The 19,309-nt window shown below is 64.5% G+C and overlaps 1 protein-coding gene across 2 annotated transcripts in view; it reads right to left on the bottom strand.

The window, feature by feature from the left end:
• AGRN (agrin) overlaps window positions 1–19,309 on the bottom strand; it is a 32,372-nt gene extending 13,063 nt beyond the window's left edge. Inside the window, exons 1-5 of one of the 2 annotated variants that reach the window (XM_079776099.1) lie at window positions 18,989–19,309; window positions 16,748–17,009; window positions 4,348–4,395; window positions 335–550; window positions 30–254 (exon numbers count right to left, since the gene is read on the bottom strand). In XM_079776099.1, coding sequence (XP_079632225.1) covers window positions 30–254; window positions 335–550; window positions 4,348–4,395; window positions 16,748–17,009; window positions 18,989–19,195 — 958 coding nt within the window. In that variant the 5' untranslated portion in view covers window positions 19,196–19,309. The remainder of the gene's footprint in view (window positions 1–29; window positions 255–334; window positions 551–4,347; window positions 4,396–16,747; window positions 17,010–18,988) is intronic. The other variant, XM_079776100.1, reaches the window with a different exon arrangement.

Consider the following 19,309-nt stretch of genomic DNA (forward strand, 5'->3'; position numbering starts at 1 on the left):
CCACCACCTGGGCAGTCCGGGCAGCTCACCACAGGGGCCGTCGAATTTCTTGGAAACGTTCTCCTGTTGCGCACAGGCATGGCGCAGCAGCTGGCACTCGCCCCGATAGTCGGTGCCGTCCGTGCCGCACACGGGCCCCTCTGGGGCTCCCCGGCAGGAGGCCGGGCACAGGCACGTGGCTGTCTGTCCATCCGCGGAGCGTGCACAGGTGCTGCCGAAGCTGCAGGTCACGTTGGAGCAGGGGTCGCGGGGCCCTGTGGGCGGGGCCGGGTGGGTCACGCTGGCTGGCAAACCCCCTTCTCCCCCCTCCCCGCCCCTGGCAGCCCCCACTCACCGCAGGGCCCGCGGAAGAGCAGGCGGATGCGCCGCTGCTGGCTGCACTGCGCCCGCTGCAGCTCACACTCGTTGCTGTAGGTGGAGGCGTCGGAGCCGCACACAGGCGCCACGACGGCGGGGCAGGCGCGCTTCTTGCACACGCAGGAGGCTCGGCCTGGGCCCTCCACGCTGGGCTCGCACACGGCGCCGAAGCCACACAGCATCCCGCGGCAGGCTGGCGGGGGCGGGGGCGGGCGAGGAGGCTCAGAGCCGTCCTGCCAGACCCCTCCCCGCTCAGTCATCTGGGTCCAGGGTCCAGCATCCACACGGTTCATTTATTCAACTCCAAGGACACAGTCACATGTGCACATACATGTCCACACATGTTCATACTCACACAGGAAACCATGTGTGCCCATCATGGCCACATACACATGCATGCTCGTGGGCACACTCACAGGACCCCTGCCCTCTCCAACCCCGCCCATCACGGGCCGCACCAGCCCCAGCCTTGCCCTGGCCCAGGCCGCCCTGTGGGGGACACCTCCCCACAAGCCCCGTGGAGTGCCCGCCCCAGGCCGGCTCGGTCGCAGGCACCGCCCAGGAGCCTTCCCCCAGCAGAACAAAGGCTCTCACCTGAGGTGACCCCCTCACTGTCCTGGCCCACCCACGCCCCTGACCCGTGCTACCTCCCACCCCCCACGGACCACTCCCTGCCTTTCCTGGTCACCCGAGGGCACAGCTGGGGGCGGGGGCGGGAGACCTGAGGTTGGTCACAGCTCCACCCTCTGGCTCAGGCCAGGACCCAGCGCCCGCCCTGCTGCCCCTGGCTCCCATCTTCCCACATCTCTCCTCCTGCTTCTCGGAGGCTTCCCCCAACCCCAGGACCATCCCCACGTGGGCCCTGCCTCTGCCCACCATCACCTTCCACCCCCCAGGCCAGCTGCCCCCAGGCCCTCGCTCTGTGTGGCTAGCCCTCCTGCCCTCCCACCCCAGGGCCTCCCCAGCCTTGTGAGCATCTCTCCCCAGGGCCCCTTGGGCACCCACACGCCTCCTCCTCTCCCACCTGCCCTCCTGTGCCCCACTTCAGTACTGTCCTGCCCCTCACACTCAAATGTCCCCGCCCCCTCACACTCACAGAGGCCCAGCACGGGGTCCTGCAGACCCGTCATTTTTCTGTAAACATCTAAGTTCTTATCTTTGCAGTTGGGAGCTGCATGTGCCCAGCACACGTCCTGTCACGGAACCTTTGCAGCAGCCCAGAGGGCAGGGGGCAGGCGGACTCCTCAGGCACCGCCCAGGACTGCACACCCACAGGCGGCGAAGTGGGGGGGTGCATTAAAGGCCACAGCTGTCTGGACCTCATAAATATTTAACTGGGTTCAATTAGCATGAATAAGTTATGGGGAATGGGGGGGGGTTCCCCATCACCTCCCAGCAGACTCAGAAAGTAGGGTGGGAGGAAGCACCCTCAATTCTACGGAGGGCGGGGAGCCCACGAGCTGAGTTGCTGTTGCCACAGCAACGCCCGCCCCAGGCTCCTGCATGTCTGCCTGGGTGTCTCCCCCCTACCTCCCCCACCCCCCTGCCACCCCATATGGGCTGACAGAACCAGAGCCTGGGGCCAGCGTGGACACCCCAGCCTGATGTCCCTCCCATGGCCACACCCTTGCCCCACCCCCCACCTCGGATCCCTCATCATATCCAGGAGCCAGGCTCTCCCCGAATCTCACTAGCCACGTCTCAGCGCCTCCTGGGAAAGGGCCAGTGGGACCTGCCTTGGGGTTGTTGTGGGTTCAATGGGCCAACGTGAGCCGAGGCTGTGGGGTACCCAGTGCCCAGCTGTGAGGCTGCCAGCTATGATGACTGTGGTGCAAGAGCCGTCATTATGTTGGCCTCCCTGCCCTGGCTCAAACCACTCCTAACCGTGTCCACCCACGACCCCTCTTCACACTGTCACCTTCCTCACCACCCCCATCACTTCTCTCATATTCGGTCTCTCTCTCAACCAAGCCCCTTGGACCCCAGGCCAAACCACTGGCACCTGCTGATGTCCAGTTGACCGTTCTCTTTGGCCTCCACTGGACCTGCTGATCAAGATCTCTCCCAGGGTCCTGACCCCATGGCCAAGGACCTGGGCACCTCACTGGACCTCAGGCTCCTCGGCCAGCTGCCGTGTCGGTGCCCTTGGGCTCAGCCTCTTTCCCCCTCTGGTCACCTTGGTCCAGCCAGACCCCTACCAATGTCTAACCCCTTGGCCAAGGACACCTACTTCCGGGTGACCTGCCAAGACCTGCACCTTTCTCCACAGCCCAGGAATCTGCTTTGCCGCTCACGACAGAGCTCTGGGAGAAAGGTGAGGAGTCCCGTTGGTCCCGGGGCAGTGCACAGAGGATGGAGGGAAGGCAGGGGCTGGGGCAGGGACTGGTGCCCAGGGACTAGCTATGGACTGGAGGTGGCTCAGGGCGGGGGGCGGGGGGAGGACAGGATGCCTCTGGGGGGCCATCGAGCTGAGGCCCCACACGAACTCCCAGGTCCCAGCCTTTCCATCTCCCACCCGGAATGAGAGCCTGAGGGGCGGTCTCCCGGCTGTGAAGGGGGGAGCTCTCCCAGTCTCCAGGGCAGTTGTGGCATCCGGTGACTTGATTCTTGATTCGGGCAAAGCTGAGGTTTGGAGCATAATGGACTCGGCCCCTGTCCAGGCTGAAATAGTCCCCGAGGCCACGCTCAGGCTGTTAGTGGGATGAGGGCTGCTCCCGTGCACCCCTTGATGCCCGCTTCCCGACTGTCCATTTATGCGCCTGCACCTCCATGGGACTAGGGCGCATAAAGCCTCAAGACGAGGTTCATGATTGGACATAAAAGCTGCACAAGCAGAGACCACGAGCACAGGCAGGTGCAATCACACATCCACGCACACGCATGCATACCTGTATTAGCTCTCATCACCATGCAAACTGCCGCCCATAAATGCAGTGCTACCCAGATACCCCTGGGTTTGTGGCCCTGACTGGTCCGCTCGGGCCCTGCCCCAGCCCAGCCTCCTGCAGGAGCCTGTCTCTGGCCACTCCACGGCCCTCATAGTCTCACTCCCTGCAGGCCCACGGCCCCCCCACAATGTGCAACGCTGGAGGTGGTGGTGGTTTCTTACAGCCGCCCGCTGGAGTGCGCATATTAAACTCCACTCCGGGTCTTAAGTGGGTTGGGGATGGAGAGGACACCCCACGTCCCGCCCGTGAACACAAATGTGCAATGTGTGTGCCTGGGAGGGATGACGAGTGTGCAATGGGATCGGATGCGGGTCTGGGGCCTGTGTGTGCAGCTGTGGGAAGGTGTGTAAAGGGCAGGAGACACACCAGCCCTCAGGCGTCAGGAGAGGAGATGAGGACATCGAGAGAGGGGATAGGGTGTCCTCCCAGGAGCCCAATCTGTAAGTCCAAGCCGCCCTAGGCACCTGCCCACAGCCCAGCACAGGCCTGCCTCCTCTCACGGCCCATCCCACATGCCAACAGGCGACTCCCGTGAACCTGGGCAGGTACTGGACTAGCAGGGAGCCCCCTCCCCGAATGCAGGCCACTCCTGCAGCCCTAACAGCTTCCTCTCTCCCTCCCACACCCATAGGCCCCGAGAGGCCAGGCCCCAGCGTGCTCAGTCCCAGGGACAGACCCTCCAACCCAACCCCTTCCCAGACAGGCGTCGTCGGTCCTGCCAAGGCCCCCAGCTCCCAGCCTCTGCGCCTGTCTGACCATCTCAACCTGTGAGCTCCAGACCTCACTCCCAGAGAAGTGAGAGCCACGTTTGTGTGCATGGCTGGCTAAGGGGCTGCCCGGCCCAGGGACTCAGACCCATGCGCCCTCCATTGCCCAGCTCTGTGGACTCCCTGGAAAGGAACCCGGGGTCCCTTGTCCCTTGTCTAGCCACCTCCCTGCCCCAGACACACCCCAAGAATGGCCCATGACCCCAAAAGTTCCATCACCCCTCTAGGCATGGACTCCCAACCTCAGCCTGTAACTAATGGATGCCTCCACTCACCATCTGGAGGTGTCGGGTGCACTGGTGTGAAGTGGGTCCCCGGTTTGTCTGAAAAAGAAAACAAATCTCCGAGTTAGGCCCTATGAGCAGGCCCTTCCAAAACCAGTCCCTTCACCCTACCTGGTGGGGTCACTCCTGCCTGCCCATCCCTTCCCTGGCCCCACCCTGAGCCCTGAGGACGGGCAGGGGCCTGGGGTGGACAAAGGCAGAGGCCCTGGCTCACCTCTGGCCCTCCAGCTGCACGGTCAGGGCTTGACATGAGTCAGTGGGGCCCCCGCTGCAGGCCTGTGGCAGCCACCTACTTGCTAGGTGAGCCCAGTCCACACCTGCCACAGCCCCACTCCCAGCATAGCCACCTGGCCCCTTCCTCCCCAGCCCCCCGAGAAAGTTGTCCCTGCCACTCAGGACGATGTTCAGCCCCCCCGGGAGTCCAAGGAACGGCGTCCAGGGACCCAGGAATCCAGACTGGCCCATCCTGTCCCAGAAGATGCAGGTGGCTCCTCGGAGCTTCACCCCAGCTGGCAACCTCTCGGTGACCCTGCCTGTCCCCCAGTCCTTGGCAGCTGGGGCGGGGAGCTCAGCCACAGGGCAGGGTCCCTCGGGCGGCCAGTGGCCACGACGCAGCCACGTACAGCCGTTGAGGAGGAGCAGCACGGCGAGGCCCAGCGTGGCCGTGGCCAGCAGGATCAGGCAGGCGTTGCAGGGGATCATGAGGTAGCGCACCAGCAGCGAGACCCCACGCTGCCCCTGCGGGTCCCGCTCCAGCACCAGCGGAGGAGGCATGGCCTGGGCTCCGCAGCCTCCACTCCTGGGGTGTGAGGGCCTCACGGGGCGCCCCTGGGCCTCTCCAGGGCGACTCCCCCCATTCTGAAAATCCTGGGACAGCTGACAGCAGCTGTGTTCTCAAAGTTCAGCTCCAGCCAGTCTGGGGGCACCCAGCCCCTTCCACACCCTCCAGGCTCATGAGGGAGGTGTGCAGAATTCCTCCGCGGTAAAATCCTAAACGGGGCTCAGAGGGAGGCAGAGGAGGGATGGAGGGCCAGTGGCCACCTCTGCTGTCCACAACCCATCCCCGCGGCCGGAGTCGCCAGCAGCTCCCTGCAGGGCTGTCTTCTGGGGCCCGGCAGCCCGGAGCCGATCCCTTTCAGTCCTGTCCTGCCAGCGGCTTTACCCTGGAGCGACCTGTCGGAGGGGGCTGCCAGCGGGTAGGCCCTCGGAGGTGCGGGGGCGGGGCGGCCGCCCCTCTCCCCGCCAAGGCGCGGAGGGTCCTGGCAGAGGCAGAGGTGGGGCGAGGGCGCGGAGGGTCCTGGCTGCCGGGTCCCTGGCAGAGGCGCGCGATGGCAGCAGCGGGAGGAGCGTGCGCGTCACCGGCAGAGAATAAAGAGCGGGCCCGGCAGAGGCAGGGCCGCGCCTGGCTCCCGCCTCCAGGCGAGCAGCGCCAGCTCCCCGCGCCCTCGCCTTCGCCGGGCTGAGGCCGTGAGTGTGGGGCGAGGGGCGCCAGGGCGGGCGGAGCAGAGACAAAGGAAGATGCGCCTCTGGGACCCCCTGCGTCCTCGGGGAGTCGCGGCTCGCGGCGCGGAGATGGGCGGCGGCAGCGGCGGCCAGGGAAGGAGGGCGGAGGGCGGCACAAAAGGGATCGCGGGGCAGGCGGGGCAGGGGTCGGGCAGGAGGTAGTGGCTAGGGAGGAGATGGGGGTAGGGGTAGAGGTGGGGGCTGGGGCAGAGGTGGGTGAGGGGAGAGTAGGCGGCAGGTGCTGGGGAGGGGGTGGGTGAGTAGGCGGCAGGTGCTGGGGAGGGGGTGGGTGAAGGGGTGAGTGGGGCGCTGTCAGGGACAGGAGGGATAGGAGCTGGGGCTGCGGCCGGTCAGGGACAGGTTCCCTTTGCTCCCACGAGCTGGGCTGGGCTGGGCTGGGCGGTGCAGTGTGTGAGGTCTGCGTCCTGGCGGAGGGGAGGGGGGCTCGGGCCTGCACGAGGGGCCCTATTCTGGGCTGCTGTCTGGGGTCACTGTGGGCCTGTGCGTGTCTCTGTCCAGCTGCCCCACCCTGCCCGTATGTGTAGGACCCTCAAGTACAGACACATAAGGTGGGCAGTGGCCTGCGTCCGATTCGGAGGGTGGAGGTGGCCACGATGGGCCCACATCTCCTAGGAATAGACAGCAGCACCTCAAACCACTCACGCACCCCCCAGTTCTCTTCCGGATGGTGGAGCATGCAAATGAGTTCATGTAAATAAGGGTCAGTAAATAGTCTCGGGACTCACGGCGGGGTCCGCCCGCGAGCCTGGAGCGCCCCCCAGCGGCCGCCCCTGGAACTTCAGGCCCATGGTGTGTCAGCAGGGCTGGGCCTGGTCAGAAGGCTCCACATCCTCCCCCAGGGGGTATCCTTCCCACACCCCAGCCCCTGCCCTGCCCAGATGTCAGGCCCTCAGCTCCAGGCCTGCTGGGGTGTGGGGGACGCGTGCCCTGCCCCCACCGTCCCCACCACTCACATCCCACTCTGCGGCCAGGATCCCATAGGTGACCATCTCCATGACCACAGTTCACTCACTTGCACCCCGACCCTCCACCTTCTAGTGCCCCCACCACACCCACCGCTGTTGGCTCCCTCCATCCTGGACCTGGTCACAGGCATTGCCCCCTGACACGGCCCCCTTGCCCCTCCTAGAGTCTGCCGGCCCTTTCTGGGGGGGCGGGGGAGGGGGAGGAAGCTGTGGAGGAAAAGGGGCCACTCAATCACCCTGACAAGCTCGGCAATGGAAAGCCCGCCCAGGATGGTCAGACCCTGGAACTCGCAACTAAACCGGGTCAAGGCGGGCGTCACTGCCTAGGCCTGTGCTTCGGCCTGGAGCTCCCAGTGACAAAGGTCACCCCTGCAGTTAAGATAACATACCTCGGAAATGCCAGAGAATATCCTTCGCAGTCCCCTCAGGGCACACCCAGAGCAAGACAAGGATGGTTTCTTGTCCGCACACCCTCTCCCTGTGCTGTGAATGTCACTTAACTGCCCTGCGCCCACCAACGTACGTGTGTCTTTCCGTTCTACTCTATCCAACCCCACAGGTTGCCCCGCTTTGCTTTCTCCCACCCGGATTTCACATTATACACCCCCCCACCCCGCCCAGTCTCCTCCCGTGATTCTGCGATTCTAGCCCATAAAATAAGTAAATAAGTAAAACTCACTCCAGAGCGTTTTCTCAATCCTTTGAGATTTTGTTTCCCTGCAATTGACGTCAGTTTGGCTCAAATAAACTCATAAAAACGCTCTACAGGTTTGGACGTTTCTCACAGTGACAAAGCAGTCTCCAGCATATGGGTCCCTTTTCTTTTTGGTGTCAGGCCAAACCCCGCCCCATCCCAGCATCCCTCCTGGCCAGTTCCTCCATTGGCCACTGACCGACTCCCTACCCCAGCTGAAAAGACATTAACTGCACCCCCTTCACCCCCCACACTTAGTCACAGCCAGCCTATCACACCCACAGTCACATTCACGCTCAGACCCTGAGCACGGGCCTTGGGAGGGGCATCTGTGTTTGCTGTCCGAAGGTCTCCTTCCAGACAAACTGCTGTGGCATGGCCACCAGTATCACCCCGTCCTCTCGGATTTCATCTCCGTCCTAACCACACCCAGTTCCCTGGGGTCCCTCTCCCCAGACCCTTCCTGGTACCACCACAGGGCAACAGCCACCTACCTCTGTGCCTCCAGCCAGAACCCTCCCCCAAGGGCGTCCCACCCACCAGATATCCAGCTGCCTCACAAATAGGCCCTGGGGTCCCACCCATCACTCCCTCCGGTCAGGAGGGCTCCTCCAGACACACTCAGCCTTCCTCACGGGCAGCCACCTGCTGCCAGCGCCCAGTCTGCCAGGTCCATCCCTCGACTCCTTTCTGTCCTTCAGCAGGCACACGAATGCCACACCCCACACGGGGTCAGCCCCCCAGGCAGGGTCCTCATCACCCCCAGCAGAGGTCTTCAAACTCTTGGAGCCCTGGAACCCGAGGTTCCAATAAAGCCTTGCAGGAAACGCCGATCAGAGTGGTTCCCCCACTCAATGCCCGGCGGACCCACAGCAACAACCCCTCCAGCCCCTGGCGACCCTAACCCTCAGCTGCCTCCCTCTCCTCAGGGGCCTCCCACCGACCCCGCCCCACACCTCGCTGAACCTTGGCACTGCCCACACCACACTGATAGTGCCCGTGGCTCCTGCGGCACCACCCTGGACTGGGAGCACCCAGGGCAGGGTCTGACGTTTTATCTCAGGGCACGGCTTGGCCGGGAGCCCAGGGTCACACACTTTCCCATGTGCTTCTCTCTGTAGCCCCCCAGGACTGGATCCGCATCCCTTGGCTCAGAGATGGCCCCTCAGACAACACCAGGGTGCCCAGGGCCCACGGGGGACACACGCACAGGCCGTTTGCTGCTGCCACTGCAACTGGGGGCTCCGTGAAGTGGGAGGGGAAGAAACCAAGGTGTGGGAAGCGTAAGCCTGGGATCGGAGGGAGACCAGGGGGCTGGCAGGGACCCTGGGATCTGCCTACGAGGGGCTGGCCAACCAGCCAACGCTGGGGTGGGGCTTGGGGCCGGCACGCCCCGGCCTGGGGGAAAGGGAACCGCCAGGATGCCTGGTCCCTCCCAGCCCAGCCCCAGCCCGAGCCCGAGCCCCCCACAGGGGCTGGCGGTCTTCAGAGACAAAGGGCCATTGAGGCCCCAGACCCAGCTGGGGGAGGGGAATCCAGGCGACCAAAGCTATTTTGGGATCTTCAGACTCAGTCTTTCAGCCCAGACCAGCCCAGGCGGCTCACGCCCCACAAAGGAATAGAGAGGGTGCTCAGAGCGCGGAATCAGCCCCCTGGACTCGAGGCTCACACACAGCAACATGCAACTACACACACATGTACACACATTCAGTGTTCGAGGTGCCACACAGGCATGCACACACCCACTCAAGTTTGCATGGGCACTGGTGTCAGCTGCGTGCGTGCACACCGACTCACTCACCGGTGTACATACACACTGGGCACCTCACACACACGTTCACCTTCATGCAACACAGCTGGGTCCTCATCCACATAGCACACACACAAGCGTGTGCACACGCACAGGCTCTGGTTGTACTTCTCTGGCCCAGAAAAGGAAGGTGGGGGATGGGGTCTAGAGAGGACGGAGTCCAGCCCCTGGCAACCTGCAGGCTCCTTTCTCATGCAGATGACGCCTGGCTACATCCAGAGGAAGAGGATCGGGGGTGGGGGAGCTGTCCTCTCTGGGGCAGGCACGTCACACTTGCGCACACGCACCACTAAATGCGCTCGCACGTCACAGGTGTCTGGCTGCCTCGACGGAGGAGGGGGCGGGGGAGGGAAAAGGACCGAGCAGAGCAGACCCCTCCCCAACTGCCCCCTCAGGGCCTCCTGGTGTCCGGTCTCAGGCTGCGGCAGGCCCCTCCCCCAGCCTTAGCAGACAATTGGCGGTTCACAACAGGACACAGCTGCTGGACCCAGGCCAGCCCCTGGGAAGGAGGTGGCGTCCAGCCCAGGCCCAGATCAGCCGCAGGTGAGGCCGGAGGTGCTCACGTTTGACTCCAGGGGCTGTGAGTTAGCTCGCTCTGCAGGACGGTGGGATTAAATGAGGGTTTGGAAGCAGCTCAGCAGGGACAGCTCATTGGGCTGGGAGCGGGGAAGGCAGCTGCAGGCACTGCAGGCACCCCTCCCTCGCTCCCTTTCTCCCTCCCTCCCCAGCCGGCCTGAGCTCCTCCCTGAGGGGCTAAAAGCGGGAGGTGTGTCCAGAGTCAGGAAAGTTCTAGAGCTCAGGTTACCCAGTGGCAGTGGTGCACTAGGTTGAGGGTCTGAGGGGTGATAATCTGCAGAGACCTGAATCAGGGGGAGAGGGGTGTGACAGCCCTGGAGGGGGAGCCCTCAAACAGGCACTACTTGTGCCCAGCTGAGAACAGGCTCAGGAGGCTGCAGGAGGCTGGGCAGAGCCAGTGCGGTGAAGACCCAGGGTGACAAGGAGCCAGTGGGCAGGTCCTCAGGCCGGGGAGCACAGGGGGAGGGAGCCTGGACAGAGCCGCTAGGGGGCGCCAGTGGAACAGAGGAGGGAGAAGACCATTGGAGAAAGGTAGGGATGGGGTGGGGCTGACCCACACCACCCCTTTCCTCCAGGACTGCTCCAAGCACATCTCCAGAAGGAAAGAGAAAGCTGGGGGAGCAAGGGAGGTGCCCAGGTGTGGTCAGTGAGTCAGTGGTGAGTGGGGAGGCGTTTTTCTGTCGAGGACCCAGCTGTGTGGCCATGGGTGATACACAGCCCAGCACCACGGTCTGAGTGGGGTGTGAGGGAGCACTTCCTGGAGATGGCAGCCAGCTGGACATCAGGACGAAGAGGGGTGGCAGACAGACCCAGGGAATAAAGGAGCAAACAGACAGGAGACCCAGTGAGGAGAGAGCTGAAGAGAGGAAAAGACAAACGGGGCAGGGAGGTTCTGGGGCCACCAGGGTGTGGACGAAAGCGGGGGGGGGGGGGGGGGTTGCGCTAATGGGACCAGCGGCAACGATGCCAGCTGTCAGGTGGAAGGCTGGCTCAGCAGGAGGATCGGCTCAGTTCCCATCCAGGGCTTGGCAGTGAGCTGTGGGTTCCCAGCCCTCTCCCTGCACCACGCCCCCCATTACCCTTCATCCCCACTACAGGGCCCACCCGCTGCTCACCTCATCCCACTGTCTTTCTGCCCAAAATGTGCTTCCCCCCTGCACACACCTGGCCTCCTTGGGAGGCACACCCGGAACCGGCAGGGGCCTGTGCAGGTGACAGCAGCCGCCCCTCCCAGTGGCCCTTTGAGGATCTACTGGGGGTGGTGGATGGGAATGTGGGTGAGAAAGGAACCATGAATGAATGAATGAACAGACATGCTGAGCCTCCCTCCACCCGCTCCAGGAAGAGAAGTGGGCCCACATCCCCTCCCTACTGGCAGCCAGGTAGGGCCACAGTTGGCCCAGGTGTGCACTGGGGCCTCACTTCTGTGAGCAGAGGGACAGGTGCCAGCACAGCCAAACCAGGCTGCCTGCTCTGCCCGGGGCCTAGCGCCTGGTGACTGACAGGGCTGCTGAGGGGAGGAGCAGGGGAAGCTCAGGCCCCTCTCAGTCCAGCGACCCCCACCAGAGCCCTGTGTCAGACTCAGGGTCTGGCAGGTATGTGAGGGAGCAAATGGCCCCCCAGGGACTCTCAGGCCCTCAACACAGTCCTTTGGTTTCCAGCACTGAGAGGTGTAGGAGGAGGTGCCCAGCCTTTTGCCAGGCTCAGGGGAGGGAGGGATGCACACAGACACACACAGTTGGACACTGGAGCGGACGAGGCAGCTACAGCAAGCAGAGGCTGGGACGCACAGAGGACAGAGGCTGGAGCCCTGTCCCCAAGGCCTGCACACAAGCAAAGGTTGCCCCTTACCAGCCTCCTGTTAGCGCTCCTGCAGGGCCCCTGGCCCTCAACAGAGCACAGGGAAACCAGCTTTGGTTCCAGGAAACCAGCATGGTGGGAACCACAGGCCACCTGCTGTGGCTCTGACCAGAATCCTCCTGTGCACAGATTACTGTGTCTGAGGCTGAGAGTGCATGTGCACAGACATACACATGCACATGCACTTGTGCACGCCACACAGCTGAGAGCTCTCCCTCTCCTTGCATCTCTCCATGGGGGGCAGCGAGGGAGTGGCTAGGAGGGGCCTCTGCCCCTTCCCAGGCCCAGCTGTCAGTGCCCGGCAGGGGGCCTTCCTCAGAGGAAGTTCTCAGGGTCTGCGGGGTGTGTGTGTGTGAGGGGGGGGGCTTGGAGGGGAGCTTCCCACGGCAGGCCTAGATCACCCCTTTCCAGATCCCAGCCGCAGCCTGACTCCAACATGACCACTTCTGGGCCCCAGTGCAAACCCACAGGGGTCACAGCAGCCTCCTCAGCTGAGCTGCGACACTGTCACTGTCCTGGGGTAACTTACTGGGGTGCTGTCCCATTCTGAGTGAGAGGCAGGCGCTTCCTGGGTCTCTGGGGTGTCAGTGCCGCTAGGGCTGCTGTGGTGATGGTGCCGCAGCCCCAGTGGCCTGTGGTGAGGGGGTGCTGGGGCCAGGAGGGCAGGGCAGACAGGAAGTCCATGGCCCTCCACCCAGGCCTCTGGGCAAGGGCTGAACGTGGCGGGTGGGGTGGGGGGAAACTGCAGCTGGCCTGGGTTCCACAGGTGGAAGCTATGGGCTATGGATGGACCCGGGCGGGGGGGGGGGGGGGGGTGTTCCTGCAGCTGTTTACCTCCCCGCTGCGGGTTGGGGGACTAACCCTCCAGGAAGGAAGCAAAGCAGACAGGCCGGGGGAGGCCGCCTGGCCTGGATGCACAGGGGATGGTGAGGATGGCGCTGCTTGACCTGAGGCCCCAGGTCTGGGCGCGCTCCCCCTCCCCCCACCCAGACTTCCTGGGGCAGTCCCTGCACTTCCTGCCCCAACGTGCAGTCCCAGACCTCGGCCAGCTAGCTCTAGGCCTCGGCTAGGGAACCTGCCGATCCCTCACCTGTGCAGCTCAGGCCCCAGCACCCAGCGGCTGCGAGGGTACGGGCAGGCCCCACCAGAACGCTCCGTCCAGCACCCCCATGTGACGGAGGGAGGGAGGAGGGAGGGCAGTTTCAAAACAATTTCCTCCCATTTCCAGTCTGTGGGGGGAGAACGGAGGCTGGGCTCGTCTCTCGGTGGGGGGCAAGGGGCTGGGTCCGTATGGAAAAAGCCAAGCGGTGTTTCCACCAACTCAGCCCAAAGGGAGCAACGAGGTCACAGGCCCTAGCTGCCCCCAGGATCGCACGCCACCCGCCAGCACCTGGACCACGTGGAGCCCCTGCCCGCACACGTCTAGTCCTGCGCACTGGGAGCGCCCACGGTGCCTTCCCACCCCGGACGCCAGGTGGAAGGACCCGCCCCACCTGGGCAGGCACGCCCCCAGCTCCCCCAGCCTCGGGAGGAAAGGAGCAGGCGGGCGGGCAGCCTCTAGCCCCGACCTGCCTCTTCCAGGCCCGGCCGGGGGAGGGGCCAGGAAGGGCGCTGGGCGGGGCCTGGAGGGGGCGGGGTGGGAACCTACAGTGCAGAGGGGGTAGGAGAGTAGGAGAGGGAGCCGTGAACAGGAAGAAGTCACCTCCCGTCAGCGGGGAAGAATGTGAAGGGGGTGGGACAGGCCGAGGAATCGCAAGGGGTGCAGAGGTTAAGTGCCAGGCGGCGGGGGGGGGGGGGGGGGAGCACAGAAACGTCCCCGGACAGCTGGCTACCTGCCTGACGGGCAGATGGAGGGTCAGCTCCTGGCATGCAGGGCCCACTCCTCTACAGCACCGCTGCCCAGGGAGTGTGATCACCAGGACCCGGGTCTCAGGGCTGGGCAGGGCCAGCGCCAGACTCACTTCGACCTGTCCCTGTGCCAGGCCCCTGTCCCTGTGCCAGGCCCGGCGGGGGCAAACAACACTTCCTTTCTCTGCTCCTGGCTCCTACGGGGGAGGGGAGGGCCGCCGGCGGCCTTGCCGGCCTTCGGCCAGCCTGTGTCCTCCTGGGGGCTGCAGGGGAGGCCAGGACTAGCCTCATGTGGTGGAGTAAGTGGGCAGTGCCCTGACCAGGACAAGGTGGCCAAGGGCTGGAGGAGATGCTTGCTCAGCTGCCAGCCTGGGCAGGCTCAGCGTGGGGGTGGCTGTCAGTGGAGGAGGCCAGGCCACACCCCCGACAAAGCAGCAGGGGGGAGGAGTCTCCTTCTGGAAGAGGCTGTCCCAGAGCTACAGGCCTCCCTCACCCAAAGGTGGCGCAGAGGGAGGGACACATACCTGTCTCAGTTATGCCAGGAATGTGGTTCCCCAGGTCAGAACTGGAGGAGGTGCCTTCCGGGGGCAGAGGCTGGGGAAGGGGCCTGACCAGCAGAGCCAGGAAGACCCTGCAGGTCCCAGAGAGACACAGAGGAAGGCAGGTCCCAGCAGAGCTGGGGACAGGTGTGCTGAGAGCAGCAGGTGCCCTTCAGGACCCAGGCAGGGAGGAGGAAGAGGTGGGCCTGGGAGGACGAGGCCCCCACCTTGGCTGCTCTGGGCCTTGCAGGGGGTGAAGTGTGCTAGGGACAAGTGAGACCCGGTGGTCTTGGGGTGACCTCCACAGATCAGTGGCTGCTCAGACTTCGCCCTGGGCCCTGGGGGGCCCTGGAAGCAAAATGGGGTCAGTCAGACGGGGAAGGGACAGCTTATCTCAGGCCCTGTCTCCTCACTAGGCTGAGGCCTGGGCTCCTGGAGCCTGGGGTGGGGTCTGAGGTTCTCATCCCCTACAGAACAGGAGGTGGCCCCTCCTCCCACCCACCCAGCCTGAGGGACTGGGCACAAGGTTGTTCCTTCCCCGGCCTGGCCCTAGCTCCAGGGACCTTGTCCCTCAGGCTTTGGGGCACTCAGGGGAGACACCCCCTCTCATCTAAACCAGGATTGTGATGTATCAGCCCTGCCCCAGCGCCCAGCCCACTGCCCTCAGCGCCCTCCTTGGCTTCTAAAGCAGATCCATGTGGCCCAGCTCAAATCCAGAGCCTTGCAGTGGGAGGCTCCTCAGTCTGGGTCCTCCCCTCCCGGCTCCTGGCCTCCACCCACAAGGCTCCAAGCCATTTCCTTTCCCTTCATCTCCAGGAACTCCTTTCCCCGGACCTTCCCCCTGCGGGGCCTACCTCAGGAGGGTCCGGTGGCTCAGCCCTCCTGGGCACTCACCCCTCTGCTGCACACTGGCCTGTGCGTCCCAGCACCTGCCCCAGCCAGAGCCTGGGTCCTGCTCCTGAGCGTTGGTTGCCAGGGCAGACAGCACACAGTAGGTCAAGTCTCAGTCCTAGCTGGGGGCTCTCCCTGTGGACCCTCCTGTCCAGCTGTCTCTCTGCCCAGCCTGGTGTGTCCAGAGCCGGGTTGGTGTGGGTGGGGCTCTGGCAGGATGGCCAATCTTGCTGTGCCCGTGGTGGCCCTCACGCCACATGCCTTCTGACCCCCACATAAGGCCTCAGTTACTGATCACAGACCCCCAGGCTGGACCCACCCAGCAGTACACTTAATGGTTGACCCTCGCGATGCTTCCCTGTCAAGGGAGAGGGCATTTTCTGTCCTGACCCTCTCTCCAGCCTCTCCTTAGCCCCCACTCACCCCACAACACAGCATCACATCACATAGCTGCCCGGTCCCCGCGTCTCACTCCCATCTTTTCCCTCAACCACAAGCTTCCAGAGTGAGGCCAGAGTCTCAAGTCCTTGCCAGGGAGGAGGACAGCCAGGCTGAGACCCCTCAGTCGAGCCAGTGCTGGCAAGGGACTAGGACACCCAGCCCTGCTGGCTCCTCTGTATGACGCTGTGGCCGGGACCACGAGGCAACCCCAGAAGCAGCCAACCACAGTCTGGGCAAGACATCATGGGGCTCCCGCCCACTTGGGTCTGCCTCCCAAGCACAGTCCTCTCCAGGCCCCATGAGTCCACCATCCAGGACCCCACAAAAAAACAAGCCAGCATCACAGCACTAAATTGGGTAGAAGGGGGACTTCCCTACTGGCCAAAAGAGCAAATCAGAGGGACAGGGTCACCTTCCCAGGACAGGAAGTAACAGACCCCTCCTACTCCCCTGGGGAGAAACATTCTCCCCCCCCCCCCCCCCCCCGCCATACATCACTAGGCAGCCAAGAGGGGACAGGCAGGATGTGGGGACAACGGCAGTTCTTACGCTCTCCCTGCCACATTCCTCAGCCAAGGATCTCAACTCCTAACTGGGACTATACTGGGATGAAGGGGGGTGAGGGGAGAGAGCCCTGGTCATGTGATTCCTGCTCACCTCCCAGAGGCTGTGGTGGGGGAGGGATGCTCTCAGGCCATTCAGAATAGACGTGTGGGGACAGGCGACAAGAAAAAGTTCTCCACCTCGATAACGGAGTCCCACACCCCTTGAAACCCACAGAAGCCCTCACCCCACAGAGCTGCCCCTTCCCAGAAATGACAGGCCTTGGAACACACAAGGGGGCTGTGCCCCCATGTATAGGCCCCACCCCCAAGGGATTGCTCAACATCTGGGCCCTGTCTAGACAGATGTTTGGGCCTCTGCAGGAACATGAACAGCTGGTGTTCATTCACCTGGTCCCAGCCTCTCCTCGAGAAAAGGACCCTCTACGAGGTACAGAGCCAGGGAGGGGGAGGGGAGGCTAAGAGACGGAGGCCTGTCCCTTTGCAGGGCTGGGACTTGCTCGGCTCAAGACAAAAGATGGTGGCATTGTGGAGGTTTGGGGGGAGCACTGGTAATGGCCTGGAGATGGCAGAGACACAGCCGAGGAGCGGGGGAGCTGCAAGGAGGTCAGACCCCGAGAGTTTGCTCCAGCCTACAGCACGCTCCCCTCGGGCCCCTCGGTCGCCCTGGCCCCACGCACCTTCCACACAGTGCTCCACCTCCTCCAGGTTCCGCAGGGTGATGCGCATGAGGCTGGAGTTGAGCATCAGCTCGTTCTTGTGGGCTGGCCACAGGTACGGGGGCGCAGGGTTCACAAAGAAGATCCTTGTGTCCCCAGTGGACACCTGGTTGTCACAGATGAGGGGGTCTCCAAAGCCGCCAATCACCACCTTGTTGCCGCCATCCATCAGGCTCTCCTGAGTCACCACGTCTTTGCCCTTCAAGTACCGCCAGACTCGAACCTGGGGGAGAATGGGGGGCAGGTCTCAGTGATCCACTTCCCACTGGGAAGAGGAGGCCACAGAGGCCAGAGGCAAACGGCAGCCTGGGGCGTCTGGGCCTTTTCCTCCAGGAAACAGCTCCCAACCCCCAGGTCTAACTGACCCCAGCCACCCCGATTCCAATAGTGCCCATGTCAGCTCAGGCTGGATATGGGAAGGGGACCCACCTGGCCTGGGCTGCCTGCCTCCCTGCCTTACTCTCCCCGTCTGCCCACCCACTACTCTGGCCTGCCCTGGATGGAGCCAGGAGACGCTAACATGGATGATAGACTTTCCGGGCGACAAGCTCTGAGCTCAGGGCTCTGGGCCAGCTGCATTCTTTGCAGCCCTGTGGGTGGGCTAAGACACCCCCTCCCAGGAGATAAAAGACCCCTCCTCCCGCCAGGCTCCCGCAGTGAGTGCAGCAGTGAGTGCAGTAAAGGCAGCCTGAGAACCACAAAATCAAGTTTGGGCAGCACAGGGCAGCCCCACCCTCCCTGCTCTGGCTCTGGGGGCCCTGAGGGCACCTTCTCAGACAAACTGTGCCCTGGGATGCTCACAGTCCACAGGGATGGGAATGGGGGTGGCAGGAGGGTTGCAGGAGATGTAGGCTGAACGACGGGCTGCCCTCAAAGGAACAGGTCCCCCGACAGGGGCCCAGCCCCCTGAGAAATGGCCTCTTTCTTCAGGAGCTCTGGGGGGTCGGCTGCTGGAATGGGGGATGAAAGACAATGGTGGCCAGTTCACCTGCCTACGTCCCCCCTGCTGGGATCCTAGGGTCTGCAGCATCTGCAGGGACCCCCTCCACCCTCCAGCGGCCTGGGTGAGCCAGGCCCAGCCCTCTCCCTCCGACCTCCAGACACACAGTAGGCTCAGAAGGACAAAACCAGCAGGGGGAGGGCGGGCAGCTTTCATCGCCTCCCCCCACCCCAGCCACACCCAGGAGCGGCAGGGAGGAAGTCGGGAAAATCCTGCAGGGACTTGGCAAAGTGCCCCGAGGTGGAGGGGAGGGGGCCCAGCGGGGGAGCCCAGCAGTAGCCCTCACAGGCCAAGCTACAAGGAGCTGCTGCCCGTTCCCATCTCCAAGCAAGAGGAATGATCCGAGTTCTGGTCGGGGAGGTAGTTTTAGGGGCCAGATGTGGGGGAGGGGCCTGGGTCCCCTGAGCACACCCTAGGAATGGACTGTGGTTTAAAACCCACCATACGTGCCCCGGGGGCTGCCAGGTCTCACTGAAGGAGAGAACCCGCAAGCCCCCCTCGCGTGGCCGGGGGGAAATGCGGTTCTCCCGGGAGCGGATGAGGCACCTGCCCCTGCCGGGCCACCCCCCGTGCACAGTGGAGCTCAGTAACGGCCCCGCCCCCTTCTCAGCGCCTGCCCCCACACCCGGCACTGCAGCACCCCCACCGGGGTCCCCGGGATTGGAGATTAGATGTGAAACCCCCTCTCCCGACCACCCCCTCCAGCCCTGATAAAGTCCTGGGGGGCGAGCACTGACCCAGAGGAACCCCCACCTCCGCCCCGGGCAGAAAGCGTCTCCTCCCCGGCCCCTCATCCCTTTCCTCGGGCAGGTGGGGAGGGGGTGTGGGGGCCACACTCTCCGTAGGGGGCGGCACAGCGGGCTTCGGGAGGAGGGACGGACGTGACCGGGCCCCCGGGCCTGGGCGCCGCTCGGTGGGGCTGCGGTGGAACTTTCCCTGCGGCGCTCGCGAGTTTTCCGGGACCCGGCGCCCCACCCGGGGGCTCGGCGGTCGCCAAGGAAGCGGGCGCGGGCGCGGGCTCTGCGGGGCGTCTGGGGCTGGTTCCCACGGCCTGGGCGGGGGTCTCCGCGGGCGGCCAGGCATCGCGAGGGGGCGGGGGGGGGCTCGGGTTCGGAGCCGGGATCGCGAGACAAGAGTCCCCCAGCCCGGGCTCCAGGAGGGTTGGAACGGCCGCCCCTATGGAACGTGCCGGCGGGGCCCACCTTGCACGAGTACGTGAGCTGCACCGGGTCCACGTTGAGGATCTCCTCCACGGTGCCCGTGAGCACCACGTTCGCCTCCTCCTCCCGCCGCTCCAGCGCGCGCTCCGGGCACGTCCCGTCGACGCCGGGCAGGGGGCACGCGGCCACCACCAGGAGCAGCAGCAGCGGCGGCAGCGGGGTCGGGCCGGACGGCCGCAGGCTGGCCATGGCGGGCCGAGGGCGGCGGAAGGGCCGGAGCGAGCGCGCGGGCCGGGCCGCGCCGGGGACCGGACTGGACAGGACGGGACGCAGCTCCCTGGAGGCGGTGGGAGCGCGGGCGGC

Source organism: Cnephaeus nilssonii (assembly GCF_951640355.1).
Source record: "Cnephaeus nilssonii genome assembly, chromosome: 7".
NCBI lineage: Eukaryota > Metazoa > Chordata > Mammalia > Chiroptera > Vespertilionidae > Cnephaeus > Cnephaeus nilssonii.